The following is an 18289-nucleotide window of genomic DNA, read 5'->3' as shown; positions in this document are numbered from 1 at the left end:
TGTATTTCTGGGAATGTGGCTGTGGGATTTAGAGAAATTTAGGGAGGGAGAGTTGGGAGTGGGCCCCCTTTTACATTGGTAAGATCTATTTGGGTGGAGAGGAAAGGGTAATGACTTATCTGCAACACTTTGAAGGGACCATCCTCTGGTTTTACAGGAGCTTCTGCTAGGGGAGCTTGTAGGAAGCTGTGTCCTTCCTGCCTCATGCAGGATCCTTTTGAGGAAAGAGATAGTGAGGCCAGTAACCAAAGAGTTTCCATCTCTGTCGCTGGGAGGCCCAAATACTTGAGAATGGTGTGGTTTAGGTTGGCAGCACCACGTATTATATATTCTACCAAATAAATATTGAAAATAGAAGCTCTTTTCAATCAGATCAGTAAGAAACCAAATGTTTAGTCAATATTGTGAGTACCCTTCAGTAAGAGTTCATCTGTTGATTCTGCTCAGCCCACACAAACCTGAGGTGCTTTTTTACTGTAAAAAGAAACCTCCATGTGAAGCCAGTGTTATTTTTAAGTGGCTTTGTGTTAAAGGTAGCCCGAATTTTCTGTGAAATACAAAACTGGTGAGACAACTTTAGGAAACCTTATTGTAGAATGAAATACTGTTTATCTCCAATGCATTTTTTCCTGCATATACATGTATGGAATTCAGATCGGAACATTTTGTAAGGAAACGTGGAAGGGTTTTATATTATCCAACTGTGCACAGTCTGTGAGCAGTAAAAAACTAGATACTTCTAGATTACTAAAATGTCCCTCAAGTCATAATTATAAATCAATATGCATGTGTACAAAAGATTGGTGTCTCCATAAAGTGCCTGAAATTCAATATTTTTAGTCTACTGTGTCTTCTGAAAGTGCTTGAATATTTTATATTCCCTGTGTGCTAAAAATTGTCTCTGTATTTTATGTATTGTTGTTTGTGGAGCTCTATTTGCAAACATAAGTAACAGCTAGTACTGGAGATGATATACAGGCTGTATAACATGCCTGAAGAAAACAAATCTGGAAGCATACAAATACCCCCAACTATAAATTTCAAGGACACCGTAAGAATTTTTTTAACCCCATGCTAATGCTGTTAAGAGTATACTAGAGCTGTGTGGGATGCATTCTTGTAGCTGGCAGGAAGGAAAATAGCTCCAGACTCTGGTTAATGCGCACGTTTCCATGGTTGTGGTACCTATTTGTGCGAAAAGCCTTTGTTTGCTCGAGGCAGTGAGATGTGCGGTCGGTGGGGTGTAATTCCTGTTGCTGCTGTGTGTTGTCCGGTGGCAATCATCTGCTGGCAAGTGGTCCCCGAGATAAGTGTGGCACGCTGGAGCAGTCTCCAGCTCCCAGGCAAGATGCACAGCTGGAGGGTGAGCTGGCTGCACGCCCCTGATGTCTGACCCCTACAGCTTGGAGCTGTCAGCAGGGAAGGGGGCTCCCACACGGTTCCCATATTAGGGGTCTCGCATCAGCTCATTCATTCAACAGCAGTGCCGGGAGGTGCTTTTGCCCAACCGCAGCCTGAAAACCAATTTGAGAAGCATGGCTGGTGTCCTCTGAAGAGCCTCAAGCACCAGGTAGCACAGTATGGAAATCTCAGTGGGGACTCCCCAGCATGGAAGGCACCGTATTGCTGACAGAGGACTCTGCCTTTTGGCTCAGAGCATGTGTCCTCTTGCCCGCGGCCTCAATACAACAATGTTTTTGATTAATGTGGAATGATACAGATTAATTGGAGAAAAGGTTTTCTTCAGTTCTACGTTGGCTGCTTTAATATGATGCCAAATAATACCGAAGCTAAGCTTGAAATCAAGGGCTTTGACACAAACAACACCGTATAGTTTGATTCCTTTTCAAAATACATTCTAACCGATCAACATTTTCTGCTGGGAAACTACCGCCTCCATGCAGTTTTCATTTTTGTACTGCAGGGTTACTTTTCCGACAACCAGAAGGCTTGCTAACCATGCACGTGCACAGAAAGCCAAAGGTGCATGGTTTTTATCCCCGAGTCACAGGCTGGTGTTACCCTGGGCCTCTCTCTCTCATGCAATGGACGTTCCTCTAATAAAGTGGATTTTTGTTTGTGTTTAGATTGCATTAAGCTACACTAGCAACTAGGAGATGTCAGCAATAGCAGTACTTGTATCAGAATAAGGTAGGTGTTTCTCTCAGTGCATGCTTATTTCAGGAAAAACCACAGATATTCCACAATGTAAATTGCTTATATTATCTCTGTATAATACTGTAGATATTTACATACCATGCTGTTGGTACAATTGCATTCAATGGGAATGCATTTCAAAGCTCCTCCTTAACCAATCAAGACAGAAAGAGTGTAGATGGTCAGAATTTGAAACGGCTTTGTATACAATTGCACATGGCAGACAGTGAATTGGTCTCAGCACTTGTTCTGACAGACTGACTGACAATGCGACTAGCAGTGCAAAATCTGTCACAATTTAACGAGATGCCAAATGTTAAACATGCAAAACAACTTCTTTTTCCTGAGTTCAGGTTTCAAATTTCTTATTTTTCTTGCACAGATTATCACTGAAAGTAATTCTATGTAGCAGCTTCTTTCAGCAAAGAGCACCTGCATTGGTTCATACAAAAGATTAACATGCAAAACACTGAATAATTCAGAATGCTTTGAGTGGGTAGAAAGACAAGTACACTGAAAATAACTTGTTTTTCTAGAAGAAGTTTGTCTTTTTGTAAAAAACTAATAAGCTTGAACTTTTTATTATGAAATACAAAATTTCCAAAAAAACATTTCAGCTAGAAATCATAATTTTTAGATTGGGAAGGCACATATAGGGTCCATGTGCCAGCTCTGCTCTACTAACAAGGCTGCCTAGCTAAAGTGCATTTCCCATGGTCATTATCAACTCTATCCCTGGTGAAACAACAGGATCCAGCATGAATACCAGCAGCCACCATTTGCTGTGACCCAAGTCATTTGGCTGCCAAATTCGGCCCACAAGTAGAACAGAGACATAAAGCATTCGGGCAACAACTCTTAAAAGTCAGGAGTTTCAAATCCACATTTTTCCACTTAAGATTTTTGCATTTCAATCAAAATAGGATTTTTTTGGTACGTGGGTGATGATTGTTTTTTATTTAAAACTGGAACATCAGGTTTAAGACAAATACCTTTAACAAAAGAATGTATTGAAATAAAATGAATTAATTTCTGATCCAAAGATAGTTTTGTTAGAAATTTAGAAACAGCCTTCATGAAAACTTCCCTTGATTTTATTACAGAACAGAAATTGAAAAATGTTGTTGATCTATAAGCTCAAGATGATCAGCTGTACATAAAGTACATAAAAAAAGCAGTAGATATTGTATTAACCAGTATTATTATTAACCAGTTCTTCTGAACTAATAAATGTCTTGCAGTTCCAGTCCTTGATCTTGCTGTGGATAACTTAACATTTCTGTCTGATAGGAGTTTTGCTGATTTCCTTGGGACCCAAAGCATGGATTCTTGTCCTTGTAGGGTCCCATCAAATTAATTGTCTCTGAAGTTAAGGCTGTAATTTATGTCCATTATTTTGCTGAGATATCATATGCTACATTAAAAGGTTGCAATTTTATTTCATTACATGAGGAAAAAAAGAAAAATAACTTATAGCTTAAACTGAGAGAACTGGTGTTAACCTTCCTTTGTTGCAGGAAGCCATCCAAATGTGTAAAATGCAACCGATAGAGAAATTTCCTGGAGAAGTACATCCTAAACAAGTGTTACGTTTCTAATTTTCTTTGGGCTGATCAGGTAATCGGTACGTCTTTGAGGTCGCACCTATGGGAGAGTAAAAGCAGTTATAGAACTAAAAGAAATCCTAGGAAAACAGTCCCGCAAGGGTCCTCAGGAGGTTACCTGCCAAACCCTCACCCCAAAGCATTATACCAAAATGAAATCTATCACCAGCAACCCACTCAAAATCTAAATACAAAGGAAAGGATGAACAGCAGAACAAAACAATAGCTTCACATGCAACACACTGATGGCAGTTCTGGGAATTCATTAACTGGTCTTATGCTATCTGAGAACATCTTGTGGACTCTGCAGTCTGTATTCTTTTAAGCAAAACATGATGTTGGGCGTTTCTCCTCTGGTTCTCTTAAAGAAACTACCCACTAAGCTGTAAGAAAAACTTAACATCTGACATTGCTTTCCAAATACATTAGAAATTGCAACAATAAGCACGCCAGTATTTCATGTATCTGAAAGACCGCTCCCAACATCTCAGTGTTTATTCAAGGCAGGCTTTTTTTAAAGTTCCCATGACTGGCATGATTCCACTTCCACTGACAGCAGCTTGTTTTCAAACTGACCCCAGTGGGATCAGTCCAGGGCAAATGCTCCGCAGTTTTGAAAACCCTATCCTCATTTGAAATCAGTGCAGTGGATTTCCAGTCCTAATTACTTATGCGCTTTTACAAAATATCATTGCAGAGGAAAAGACAAAGAAAAATTAATTCTCAAATGCACCCAAGAAACATACATTTCGGATATTTAAATGTAGTAGTGAGACCTCACATAGATAATTACAAAGAAACAAAAATTTCTTCCAAAGTTATAAACATGTGTCTTCACATAGCTTCCTAAATGAAACACTACAGTCAAATGCTTTGCTGCGGCTAGCTCCAGTGTTGGTTTTATCTACCTCCAGGTAGATGTTATCTGCTGGCTACTGTTCCTTGCAACTTCCCCATCTAGTCTCAAGCCCTTGGAAATTAATGGGAATTTCACCATTCTTCCCAACGGAATTTTTTAGCAAGCCCAAGCTGATTCCTAACTATTGACCAATCTTCTTGTGGTTTGTTTCTGGAGCATTAATCATGTACAGTCTGTATTGCCTTGGTATTCTTCCAGTATTAAATACCTTAAATAATGCATTTGGTACATATACATTATTGAATAAGCCATAGAGGAAAATGTTAGATAACAAATGTGGACAACATGTCTCTGGTATTTAATGAGTCCCAGCAGCTCAAGGAAAACCATGGGATAAATATAACTATCCTAGAAACATTTTGTAAGACAGCTGCCTTCTGTTTTAAACACAACCCTCTTTCTCCCCCCCCATCCCTTTTTGTTGCTAGAACATACTGCTGTTTTCTAAATTTACCCTTCTTTACTGTTTATTTCTGCAGAGAGGAGAGGTGCTCTGGGAAGTAACAGGATTGCCTGTCTCTGCTCAAGGACCTTTTCCAAGATCTCTCTGCTGCACTTAATTTCTTGTAGTTCAGCCCAAAGACCTTACTGGTGCTCAACAGAGACATCACTCATTCATTTCCAGAGTACATCAGAAGTTTCCTCTGGTCTGTGTTACCCTGGAGATTAATATATGATGAGATTTACTCCATTTATGGCAGAACAGTTATTTGGCATTTCCTGATCATTCAGTTACAGGTCTGTTATGGCAGGCTTTCTCACTAGGACAGAGGCTTTAAGAAACTCTCTACTACTGCTCCCCCCCAAAATAACAAATTTACAAGCAGAATGGAAAAAAAAAAGCTGAAAAAAAGCTGAAGGCAAGCATTATGTTTGTGGAAAGCAAGTATTCCCAGATACTGTGGACTGTCCTTTGAGTATAAAGTATACTGAACTAGTTAGCATACTGAGTAACCAGAAAGTTTCAGAGGGGGTCCAAGAGCACCTCATTGAACACTGTCTCTGAAACATCCTGACATAAGTCATTATTTGAATCCCACGTTTAGCAAAACACCGGGGCGGGAATATTTCCCAGAACTTGTTGCACAAAAATACTGTATTGCGCCCAGATTTACTAAAGGAAAAAAGACCTTAATCAGAAAGCTCATCAAGTAATGTTGTTTAACGGCCATTAGTAGGCAATACTACAGAAGATTTTGGTTTGCAAGTGATTTTGAATAGGAGGGAGCCAGAGGACTTGCACCAGCTGGATCTAGACTGCCCTATTCTTCCCTGACAGCACTGGGAAAATGTAACCCAAGCATGCTTCTTTTGCTTTTAAAAATCTCATCTGCAGGAATGAGCCATCCAGCCCCCACCCTGTCATGCCAATTCTCCTCACCACCAAAGGAGGAACCAAGCAGCAAGTTTGCTCCTGGGATGAGGACTGAGCCCACGATGGTTCGCCTCTGCCCTGCTGCATCTTTCATAGTTATTTGCTTTAGAGCAAATGCCCTGGGTTACTTATATTTTATTCTCACTGTGCTCTGATATCAATTAATGAATAATGTCACGAATCTCCATCAACTCATGCTGTGTACTGGCCCCATTTTCTGTGGAGCTTTCTCTGAAGTAGCATAGCCTCACTGAGGTTGCAGTTCACTGGATATAACTTAACTGAAATGGAGGCTGCTATCTGCTGGTCAGTGACCTAAAACTCATTTTCTGATACTATAGAAGATCTCATACAACAAATTACAAATACAAAATGCAGAGGAGTAGGACCACAACAACCATTTCATATTTAGACCCTGATATCCTACAGCTGCTAGAGCCTCTGCTTGGTTTTGATTTCAAAGTTTTTTCTTCTTCAGATTAATTCAGTGCTCTTCTAGTCCTGCCAGTCCTAGTCTGAGAAAAAAATGATTTCATTATTCATTACATCCCACACATTGAAGGGACAAAAGACAGCTCTAGTGGTTTGCTGCACAGCCCGACATTACAGGAGTGAGTTTCTAAGGTGGTTCCCTCTATTAGTAAGGATGCAATACCATCAGCATTTCTTTTGCATAGTTTTAAATCTCTTTGTACTGTCTACTTGGCATCGAGTTAACCATGGATATTTGACAGTCCCATGTTTCAAAGCCTGCCTGTTGACTTATCATCTGCCCTGGATGCCTTTTATAGGGATTACTATAAAGGGACTATTATACTGGGAAAAGCTTTGCATAGTTTGTTGGTTTGGTTGGGGAAACAGAGGCCCAAATCTTTCCATCTCTTCCAGTTCTTCAGCCAGACAAAAGAGACCTAGCAATACATGGATGAATCAGAAGGTAAAATGAGTGTGTGTATCAGCTGATTTCAGGGTTGAATCCTTCAGTGATGTTTTGAATACCGATCTTCAGTCAATGAAAGAAGGACTTCTGCTGTTACAAGCATGTTGTAGTCATTTCTGCAACCCATATGACATCAGTGATATGAATGATGAACACACATCTGGCATTATGAAACAGGGCTCTGATCTTTAAACTGATTTGACAGATGGCAGCTCCTCAGACACTGACGCTGTGGAAATGTGTGATAAACTGAAGGCTTTGCCTGCTATTAGCCAGCCAAAAAAATCCAAGTCTAACTGCATTAGAACAAATTGCTGAAATTAATGTCGTAGGAGTACTTCCAAATGTGTCTGCATGCATCACACATTTGGCTAACTGTTAGAACAAAAAATCAGGGAGGCACAACTTTCTGTTTCTGAAGGTTATTTTTCCCCCTGCCCTCAGTTTTTAATTCTCATTCCAAATTCACTTCATTTAGAGGAAAACATCCACCCAAAAGTTCTGGATACCCTCAAAATAATTCGGATACACTATTGCTTCAAATAGAAAACCAATTCCATCCTGTCAACTTTTCATACACTCAGCACATTTCCCTGTCCATCAATAGACATACAGCCTGGAAATTCCTTCGCATTTCTTTGTGGGTTAATCCCACCCACATAACTTCACTCCTTCCCTTCTTCCACAGACACTTGGAAAAATTATACTATAAACTGCACCTGCCTTTACTATATCTGTATCATCAATATTTATTGGTCTCTTAATCAAGATATGCTGACCAATGAATATCATAACATGACATACTCTATAGTACATTTCATCAGTAGGGGTAAAATTATTTGCTGTCATTGGTTTATATTTCTATTTTATTGACCTTTTAATTTGATTTTGATAGCTTAATTTTTCTTTTCAAACAATCCTCAGAGTCAGAGCAGTTATATACAGTGCAATAAATGGAGCTATAATTCATCATTCATTTCCTTCCCAGTATAAAACCACAACCACAACTAAATAATATTTCCAGTTTATAGAGTGCCATTTGAAGTAGTTAAGAAGAAAAATAGATCCTTCCCCATTAATGGAGCCATGACTCACTCTGGATTGGAGAGGAGGAGTGTGGCTGTGGTGGCAAGTGCAAGCCTCCTATAGCTGTGCTGAAGCCAGCTGAATTACACCAAGGATGAACCTGGCCCACTATAAATGAGCACTCCCTCCCTCTTATGAAATGGTCTTCTGATTTATCATAGAGACATTTAAGGCATATTAAATGGACTAATTATGAAGCTTGTGTAGGAGACTGTCCAGTCCTGCAAGATGCTGAGTCCTTAGAGCTCCTTTTGTACCAGTGGGACTTGAAAAAATGCAGTTCCTTGGAGGTGGCACTCGGGACCTGGCAGAACTGGCCCTACGGCCCTTGTTCAGGCTACACTGTCTGTGGGACTGCCCGAAAATCTGCTAGAGCCAAGGTAAGGGATCCCTCTCATTGCACATGGGTTTTGAAAGGAGCTTTGTGCAATGGGTCAGGGCATGAAAAACAGCCCCTCAGGTGGGACCTTGGTCCCTAACACCCGTCTGGCCTGCAGCTCAGCCCTGGGACTGGGAGCAAGGATCACTCTCCTCCCATCGCTGGCAGTAACAAAATATGCAATTAAACAGAATGCTGTAACTCTACTCTCCATTTGACCTTTTCTTGGCTAATGTAATCAGGATTAAGACCTTCCAGCACCCCGACTGATGCTCCTGGCCTCCTCTTCCAGGGGCTGGTAATTTTCTCCTCAGCTCAATAATTTAGTTCGATATTCATCATTTTTTAAATGTCTCACGCACCCTTTTTTCCCCCTCCTTCTTTGCTGAGGTATTACTTTTCCCTAAGATGATTTGCCAAATCTTTTGTTCATGTTGTGAATTGATCAGTGCAATTGCTGGGCAACATTTATCTTCTGTGAACATTTTGCATTAGTTTCTGATTCAAAGAGTTTGAATCGCCAATAGCTGACCTAAGTGATTTTCTGTTGTCACCTTTTACAATGAGACCCACCAGCTATTTCAGGCTTTGGTCCATCGGCAAGGACATCTGAGGAAACAAAACCTGTGATACAAAGTCTCCCTTAATCTCTCAAATCATTTAAAATTGTAACTTTTTACATATGGAACAGAAGGGATCAAATTTGAAGCTGATACCCTCAGAGGCACAGGGAGACTGCCTAATGCCTCTGACCTGTGCTGAAACTTTCCATCCAGTTTCCTCCTGGGAGTGGGAGGAATGGGCTGTGCAGCAGGTACAATTGCCTCTGTCCGGTCAAAATGTTAACTTGAAAAATCTTCATTCACTGTGATTGCCCTGCTTTTCATCTCATCCCCACATCCATGAGTTTCTTCTAGTTTTAAAACTCTCCATTCAAACTTTGCCCATATGGACCTATTTTCTGGCCTTGTTGCTGTGGTTAATCCTGATCCCATAAGGTGACAAGGAAGCCAACCACAGAAATCTTAACTTCTTTCAACTTGCAGAAGTGGAGAGACAAGGTTTTAGGTCTTCAGTCTCTGTGATTCTTTCCATCAGTAGATGGACTCCTTGTTCCTTCCCCACCCTGTTCCTGAGGGATGGCTTGGTTTCTTCACTCCTTCTTGACCTCCATAGAAGCACTGCAAGGACGTTTGCTCATTTTTCTTGATTATCCAGGGAGAGAGAGGCAATTTGCTGGAGTCCACCCCTTTATGACCTCCTTCACTATGGAAAAAATTCTCTGGATAACTTCTCTTCCTCTTGTTTTTTTACCCCCTATTTCTCATTAAAAAGTCCAGAAGAATAAAGATGAAAAACCTTTGGGAATGTTTCCAGTATGCAGGCAGGGAAAGCCAACTGAGAAACACAACTTTCTGTGCTTAGAAAATGCAATGGCAGGAAGGCAGGTGGTTTGGAAGAAATTGTTTGATTCAGCACTAATCAGCAAACAGTTAAATGGCTTGCCATCTGATTTCTCCTACTTGACAAGAAATATATTATAATGAAAGAGCACCACAGTGTTTATTATGCAATATATTGGCAACAGCGGTGATTGAACTCTACTAGAATGCATCCAGTAACACTTTTTGTCAGAAAACCTCTATTATGCAGTTAACAGGGAAGGTTAGGAATGTAAAAGAAAAACACGGGTTTTTTTGTCTGGGAAATGTTTTACTATGTTTGTATATAATGTCATAAATTTAAATCATGGACTGCAAATCCACAATTTAAGGTAAACCTTCATCAACCTTTATCAGCTCCTGAATATACAAGATGGGGTCATCACAATATACTGAGAAGCCCTGTTCAAATTGAGAAATAGTTCATCTTCACAAGCCATTTTTTAGATTGCTAAATATTCCTCCAACATATGGAAAACAGTTATAAATAATTTTCACCGCTAGCTTATCTCTTGATATTTTTCAAAAATGCATGTGCAGTTACTGATGCAGCTAGAAGCCACCGTAACAGACTTGTACCAAATATTGTCCAGGGACAACTGGTTTAACAGAAACAGTTCAACTTTATGCTGTGTGCCTGTGGTGGATTTCAATGTTTCCCTGGCCACTGGGCTGAAAGGTACCTCCTAGGCCATCTAATCTAGCGTTTGACATGGAGCACTGCACCTACATTTGTGTTTCAGTTTCAATCAGGCGCATGAACCCAATGCTTGTGAACCCAGTCTCTTGATGGTCCCCCCTCACAACACTATTGCTCTTTCTGAGGAGCTGTCTGAGAGCACCCAGACTGGATACATTTCAGATGACACCAAATGGCTTAATGCCCCCCGCCCCGCAGTGCACAACCAGTGCACATCAACCATCAATGAGCACCCAGTCACTGGGAAACAGCTACAGCTAGCTGAAGTTATCGCCTCCCCCTGAAATGTGTATAGGGTGGATACAGGGTCCTCAGCACAAGCTCTTTTGCTTCTCAGAGCAGACGGTAATGTGCATGTAAACATAGCCAGTGCCTTATAATCCTGTTCATAAGTGTATCAAACACTGTCTGAATCTTTTGCTCAGGGTTATAGATCCACACTGAACCCTCAGCTGTTTTGTACACGCTTTTCAGCTTTGCTTTAATAGTATTTTGTTTGACAAGTAATTAATGGCAAACATAATAACTACCAGCCACAAATACATCAGTATCATTACTATTATTTTTACTGTTATTATTTTAATCATTGTTTTAAATCATTGATTGAGTACTTCCTAAATTTCATTCTGTGCCAAAAGAACTAGACACACTCTGCTATGATTTATATGCAATGCCATCCCAACACAGATTTCTGCATTGTACATGTTGAAACAGCTCTTCAAAAATAAATGAGTTATCACTGTGTTGAGGAGTGAACTCGGTACCACATCACTGCCACTTTCCCAAGAGAATATTGGCAAAAACCATCATGGAGGTGCTAAATGTATTTTACAAATATATGGCATAAATTAAGGTCCACATTGCTGTTGTGCTAGAAGCTAAGAGCACCACCCTTCAGAACAGAGGTAGCTGAGAACAGAACAAGTAGAGGAATAAACACTGAGCTCTATTTCTTTACGTGTTAGCCATGTGGAAAGGGGGCAAAGCTCTAGGGTGGACTGGGTGTTAGCTGCGTGCTTTCCCTTCCATCGTTTACTGCTGAGATACTAAAGGTCTCTAAGATGAGTGTAAAGTTCCTGACCAAAGCAACTTCTGCAATGTGGAAGCGTAACTGGAAATTACAATCAAGAAATGATCCAGAGAAAATGTACATTTATTTACTGTATCTGCACTGCATTTTGTTTGCAAAGGGACCTGAAACCTCACCTTCAACAGTGCCTCCATCTTATATCCACATCTCCTCCAGTCTGGCAACTGGGGAGAAGAACAAAAACATTGCAGACCTCCATGTTGGCAAAGGCACCTATATAACAGCTGTCCAGAATTATTACATGCCCAGAGAAAAGCAAACCTCCACATTATAATGGTTTCATGTATAATATACACAGAGGTGAATTCTCAAAAGCCAAGCCAGAATTACTCCAGCTGGCAAGGCTGAAAGAATTAATTAATGCTAATAAGTGGGCTTGTGGAGAGAGAGAAGGAGACTTTTTAATCACAGGAATGATGAAAAGACAATTGGCTTTACCTATGGAACGTCTGTCCCAGCCAGGGCTACCCATCATGCTGGCCAGCAGAAAGGCCTAGCTGACATTTGGAGGAGGAAAGGTATGAAAAGCAATGGAAAGGAAAGAGCAGACACTGACTGAACACCTGTCAGAGTTCAAGAAGTATCTGGATGATGCTCTTAATCATATGGTTTAGTTTTAGGTAGTCCTGTGAGGAACAGAGAGTTGGATTCAGTGATCCTTATGGGTCCCTTCCAACTTGAGATATTCTATGATTCTATGAGGGGAAGTCTGTGACTTTGTAACTTTAGCCTGGGAGGTGGGGAAGAAGATGTAGCAGGGTGCTGAGGGGAATAGATGTAACAAAAGCTTTATTGTTTGATAACAAATATCAGGGGTGGTTGTTTCTCCCTCACCTCCCATCCCCCTCGCCCCCCGCAAATCAATCTAAATCCGAGACTAACACCCAGGGCACTTACCCTTATAAATCAAACATTCAGGAATGCTGAAGGGACATTCCACTTACCCAATTACAGCTGTAATTGACTTATAAATGTCTATCTCCACCCAAAATCTATGTTTAGATATAGTACGATACACACTGTGTGAAAAAAAAGGTCAAGATATCAGCATTACTATTACCTTTGGTACAGAACTGGTATGTGAATCTGCAGCAGGGACGGTGAGCTTTGAAGACACTGGGGGAAGAGAAGCAATTCCTGTAACAAGAACATACAAGACCACTGTTATTTGGTGTCCGCCATGGCATGAACCACAAGCCGGTCAGGAATACAGCTAAATGTGATTTAATATTGTGAGCCAAACTCTAGCTAACTTGTTGGGCTAGCATTGCAAGGTTTTTGTAGTGCGCGGGAGCTTGCAGGGGTGACTTCTGTGAGAAGACACCAGGAGCTGCCCCCATGTCAGACAGAGACAGTTCCAGCCGGCTTCAAGACGGTCCTGCTGCTGGCCAAAGCTGAGCCCATCAGCAACACTGGTGGCACTTCTGTGATACCATATTAAGAAGAGGTAAAAAAGGCTGCGCAACAGGAGCTGGGAAAGAGGAGTGAGAAAATGTGAGAGAAACAGCCCTGCAGACACCAAGATCAGTGAAGAAGAGAGGTGAGGATGTGCTCCATGTGCCAGAGCAGAGATTCCCCCGCAGCCTGTGGAGAAGACCACAGTGATGCAGGTTGTCACCCTGCAGCCCATGGAGGACCATGGTGGAGCAGATATCCACTCTGCAGCCTGTGGAGGACCCCATGCCACAGCAGGTGGAAGTACCCTGAGTGAAGCTACAGCCTGTGGAGAGCCCACACTGGAGCAGGCTCCTGGCAGGAGCTGTGGCCCCATGGAGAGGAGCCCATGCAGGAGCAGGTTTTCTGGCAGGAACTATGACCCGTAGGGGACCCACACAGGAGCACTCCATTCCTGAAGGACTGTACCATGGAAAGGACCCATGCCAGAGGAGTTCTTGAAGAACTGCAGCCTTTGGGAAGGACCCACATTGGAGAAGTTTGTGAAGGACTGCATCCTGTGGGAAGACCCATGCTGGAGCAGGGGAAGAGTGTGAGGAGGAACAAGCAGCAGAGACAACGTGTTATGGACCGACCACAGCCCCCATTCCCCGTCCCCCTGCGCTGCTTGTGAGGAGGAGGTAGAGAGCTAGGAGGGAAGTTGAACCTTGGAAGAAGTGGGGATGGGGGAGGTGGTTTTAGTTTTGTTTTTCTTTCTCACTATCCTACTCTGTTATTAATTGGCAATAAATTAAATTAATCTTCCCCAAGTGGAGTCTGCTTTGCCCATGACAGTAATTGGTGGGTGATCTCCCCCTCCTTACCTTGACCCACAAGCTTTTCCATCTTATTTTCTTCCCCTGTCCTGTTGAGAAGGGGGAGTGACAGAATGACTTGGTGAGCGCTTGGTGGCCAGCCAAGGTCAACCCAGCACACTAACGAATATGAAAGGAGCCCATCTAGGACCCAGTAGAATCAATTTGTCCAGGTCTACTTAGTTTTCCTTTTATTTTTTATAACTCCTACATTTTACAATACCACATGCTCTTGAAATCTTTCCACTGCACTTATTTCTTCACAATTTATTTGTTAGAGAGAAAAGGATGTATGCCTGGATTATAGACTCTGCACAATAATTTTATGTCATTAAGTGTTTGATTAAACGTTTTGATAATAATGTGGTTATAAATGCAAGTGGTGGGTAACGATTTGGTGGAGATTTACATTTGCTTTTGAAGAGTCTTTGTGCTTAAGGACTAGAATTTATAATGCCTTAGTCATTTATCAGTAAAATCATAGTTCACTAACTGCCTTTTTTTCTTTCCTTCTTTCTCTTTTTTTTCTGTTCTTTTTTGGTGGTGGTGGTGGATTTTTTTGTTTTTACAGACCAACTGCAAAATATTTCCTAAATTGACTATCGTATGGGAATCCAGTACTCCCACCTCTGGCCCCAAAAGATATTTGGAAGAACAAAAGCACTTAAAAAAACAAACCCAAGACTAAAACTAAATTCAGCTGCAAAGAACTTTGATGTTTTCTCAATACTTTTGAAGGACCATACTCTAGAAAATCCAAAGTATTCTGAAAAGGTTCAGGCCAAGCACATGTCCTTCACAAAGTATTGTGAAGTCTTGTAATGTGATTGCTTGACCAATTGCTTGTCCAAAATGCCTATGTTGAGAAGCAGTTTGACGATACGTGATTCACCAGCTTAGACTCACCTGGGATTTGTTCTGTGTTCCACAGTTCCTCTGGAATGTACCCCTGATTTTCACTACCATGCCTTTGCCTGTTTTCCAAATTGCCATCTTTTTTCTTCTCAGCTGAAACTTTTCTAGAAACAAAAAGGCCTGTCATTAGAACTTCATTATGATATGAGAACTCTTGGGTAGTAGGCTACAGAGAAAAAATTAGATGTCTTACTTCTGAAAAAATAGGTGCAAAACATATCTGGGCCTTCCAAGTAATTAGCTAGTACAGATCTTGTCCCAAATAAGTATTACCTGTGAAATTCTGTTTAGGAAGTTTCGATCAGCTGCATTATCAGAAAGCAGGAAAATAAAGTGAGCAATCTTCAAAGTGTGAAGACTCTGTTCCAGATCATAGGTTTTGTAGGAAATTAATTTTGATCTCTAATTCTGAATTACAGGATATTTAGTGGCCCAATAATGGAACACCAGCTAGGTCACTCATGACAGCTCATAATTTTTGTGATTTGAGCCCTCCCCGACTGCAAAACCAAAGCGTGTTATCCCCCATCACCACACTTGTCTCCCAGTGACCTGCATAGCTGGTCAGCGAGCTCCCACTGTCTCACAGTGACCTGCATAGCTGCACAGCGAGAAAAGAGTGCCTTTTTACCCAAAACTCTTATGCTAGAAGAGATGCCACTATTCATCTGTTCCTACCATAGACTCCTCTCCAGGATAGTCCCAGGTCCATCTTTGCCTAGGTTTCTGGTGTGGCAAGCACAAATTGATGGCAGGACTATGACAACCCAGGGATTTGTAGGGGAAGGGGAAAATATTCTCGGTTAGCAATATTTGTGGAAACTGCTGCATTTACTTTTTTATGTTTAGTAGGAATTACTTTGCAGGCCCATAGAGCTTCAGATAAGCATTACTGATGCACTTGTAAACCCGACAAGCCAGCTATGACTACGTGGCCTTTTTAGGAGATAAACATGTTAGATACCACTAAGAAACCTGTCATGGTTGCTAGAAGACAAGAGCAATTGTTTAGGAATACCACCTCCACATGCTACATGATACCGTACTGTCTATTTTATCTGATCCTTGGATCTCAGCAAACTCAGTGTAGTAGCCAAATCAGCTAGTAGCGAAAGCAGCTACAAAAAAGCGTGGGAGGTACAGAAAGATAGCCAGCCAAGTTAGAAATAAATGTGGGAGGTAAAACAATATATCTTTGGTCTCACCAATTCTTCACTACTACTACAACGCAGCTTCCAAAATCTGGACAATCATCATTCTTTTTACTGCAGGAAGGTTCCCCCCAAGAAAAAAAACACCGAACTTACAAAATCTGTAAGTGATTGTAAATAATTCCTGTGATTTCAGTGTCATTGTTTACACATGCTAAAACTTTGCAGAACTGTCAACACTGAGTTTCTAAGTCCAAGCTGAGCCATAGAGCCTGGACTCATCCCAGTGCTTAAGTATTCACTTAAGTGTTTGCTTAACTTCCAAAGTGTAAGCAACATTTGTGAAGTCAGTACAACAACTCATGTTTAAAGTTAATGGGAAAATAGGAACTTTACTGTACTGAGATCTAAAAACATACATCCTGTCATGAAGATAGAATTGTATTTGCCCAGACCAGATTCAAAGACATAGGGGGAAAGTAATGTTATGCCCTATTTTGGACCTGTTCGGATTGTCTGAAAGAAAGCACTGTGCAGACCCGCATCAGCGAGTTAGGGTCCTGGGAAGGACACAGACCCGACCATACCAGTCCCCACTGCTGGGCAGATGCTTCCCTGCATGTTCAATTGATTTTGTGTTAGCAGAGTTGACCCTTGCAGAAGGCTTTTGGCAGAACCAAGTCAGAATCCAAGCAAAAAGGCTTTGTAGGACTTTATTCATAGCAAAACCGATATGCAAGTTGTACGTGCTTTTGGCCTCCCATGCCCCACTGATTTATTCCTGCCCTATTTATACAGCTGCACTTGGTAAAATGATCAATTTAGCATCACAAACTAAGAAATCACGTGGAAATTTACTGGTACGGCATGGCATAATTAGCATCATTTCCTCAGGAGAAAATTATTTCCCTAATTTCCTTATTTTGTTTGGTATCAATAAAGTGCTCTATACATGGAAATCTATCAACAGACCTTCACCAAATTTCCCCACAAGAGGCCGTTAATGAAGCTAGGTATTACTGAAGTGCGAGGCAACGTGGTGTAACGTTTTGTAAACTCATTAAGAGCCGGGAAGTTAAAAGCCCCACAAGCACAGGCAGAGTATGAATTTACAATGCTCCCTAGAAGCTTAGAAAAAATAACTCCAAATAACCCCACTGAAGTTGCTGTCACAGCCGATAGCCAATAAATAGGATCTTAATGCTGATAACCATCAGCTCATGATTTCTAGGGTTTTCCAACTCAATGCAATAATGTACCAACAGCTTTGTACTCCAGCGCGTCTAATCATCACTCGATCAAGTGTTGACACTCATCATCGGGGCAGCTTTATTTCGTTCTTTGGTTTTTATCAGTCTAACGCTAACGAACCTTAAAAGAGGCGGGGAGACCGTCTAATTTGCCTGCCAATCTATCCCAACTAGCTGGCGGTAAGGCCTCTCGCCGGAAGGTCCGGGTCTCCCCCCCCCCCCTCCGCCCCGGCAGCCCCAGCAGAGCTGCTGGGCTCGCAGTGACCTCCTGTGGCGGCGCGGGCAAACGCCCGGCACGCTGCGGGCAACCAGCCCGGGGGAAGCAGGGCTCCTCCCCTGCCTTCCTCGGGGCGCCTGGGGCTACGGCCCATTTTTAAGGGTTTGCTTTGCCCGTCAGCTCCAGCAGGAGTGTATTTTGCGTCTGTAATTTCTGTGCGTGCTGAATCAGCGAGGTAGCGTTTGCAAGATTTTGATTCTTTTCACCCAGTTTATCGTGGGAACAGAGTTCACAACCTGCTGCGAGCTGTGGCCCTTGCCTGTCGCCCCTAAGATCAGTCCCCTTCCTGTGCTGTGCGTACAGGCATGGGCAAGGTCACACAGCGGGGCAGCACCCACACATCCTGGAAGCGCTGGGTGGTGGAAACCGGCACATCCCTCTCACCATCCTGCAGCAGCCTGAAAGCCTTCAGTTAAAAGGAAAATTCTCCCACCTCATCCAGCTTACCTTATTTCATTTTGATATGTAGACCCTGGGGGGGGGGGGGGGGGGGGGAAGAGAGAGAAAGAAAGAATATTTAAAATGCAGGAAACTAAAATGTGACCTACTGTAGAGCTCCTCTTAGAGTGTGCACTGTGTTCCAGCTACCACAGGGCATCTCTCCTCCCTGTTTACAAAATTGTGCAACGTCCCTGTAGAATTGCTTACACAGAAATTGGAAATTAAGCACACAGCACTGAAGGTATGCTTCAACAAAGAACCCCGGCATAGGAACTAAACATCACTGAAAGTTAACTTACTCCTGAAAAACACGA

The 18289-nt window shown here is 41.9% G+C and overlaps 1 protein-coding gene across 1 annotated transcript in view; it reads right to left on the bottom strand.

Annotated features, from left to right (window-relative positions):
* Nucleotides 1–3732: 3732 nt before the first annotated feature.
* IGSF5 (immunoglobulin superfamily member 5) overlaps nucleotides 3733–18289 on the bottom strand; it is a 29992-nt gene continuing 15435 nt past the window's right edge. The window contains exons 5-8 of the mRNA XM_075491862.1: nucleotides 17982–18006; nucleotides 14848–14960; nucleotides 12753–12829; nucleotides 3733–3801 (exon numbers count right to left, since the gene is read on the bottom strand). Of these exons, the coding sequence (XP_075347977.1) occupies nucleotides 3733–3801; nucleotides 12753–12829; nucleotides 14848–14960; nucleotides 17982–18006 (284 nt within the window). The remainder of the gene's footprint in view (nucleotides 3802–12752; nucleotides 12830–14847; nucleotides 14961–17981; nucleotides 18007–18289) is intronic.

This window comes from Mycteria americana, chromosome 1 (assembly GCF_035582795.1).
Source record: "Mycteria americana isolate JAX WOST 10 ecotype Jacksonville Zoo and Gardens chromosome 1, USCA_MyAme_1.0, whole genome shotgun sequence".
Classification (NCBI taxonomy): domain Eukaryota; kingdom Metazoa; phylum Chordata; class Aves; order Ciconiiformes; family Ciconiidae; genus Mycteria; species Mycteria americana.
The sequence above is the reverse complement of the archived record's forward strand: the minus strand, read 5'-3'. Positions and strand labels throughout refer to the sequence as shown.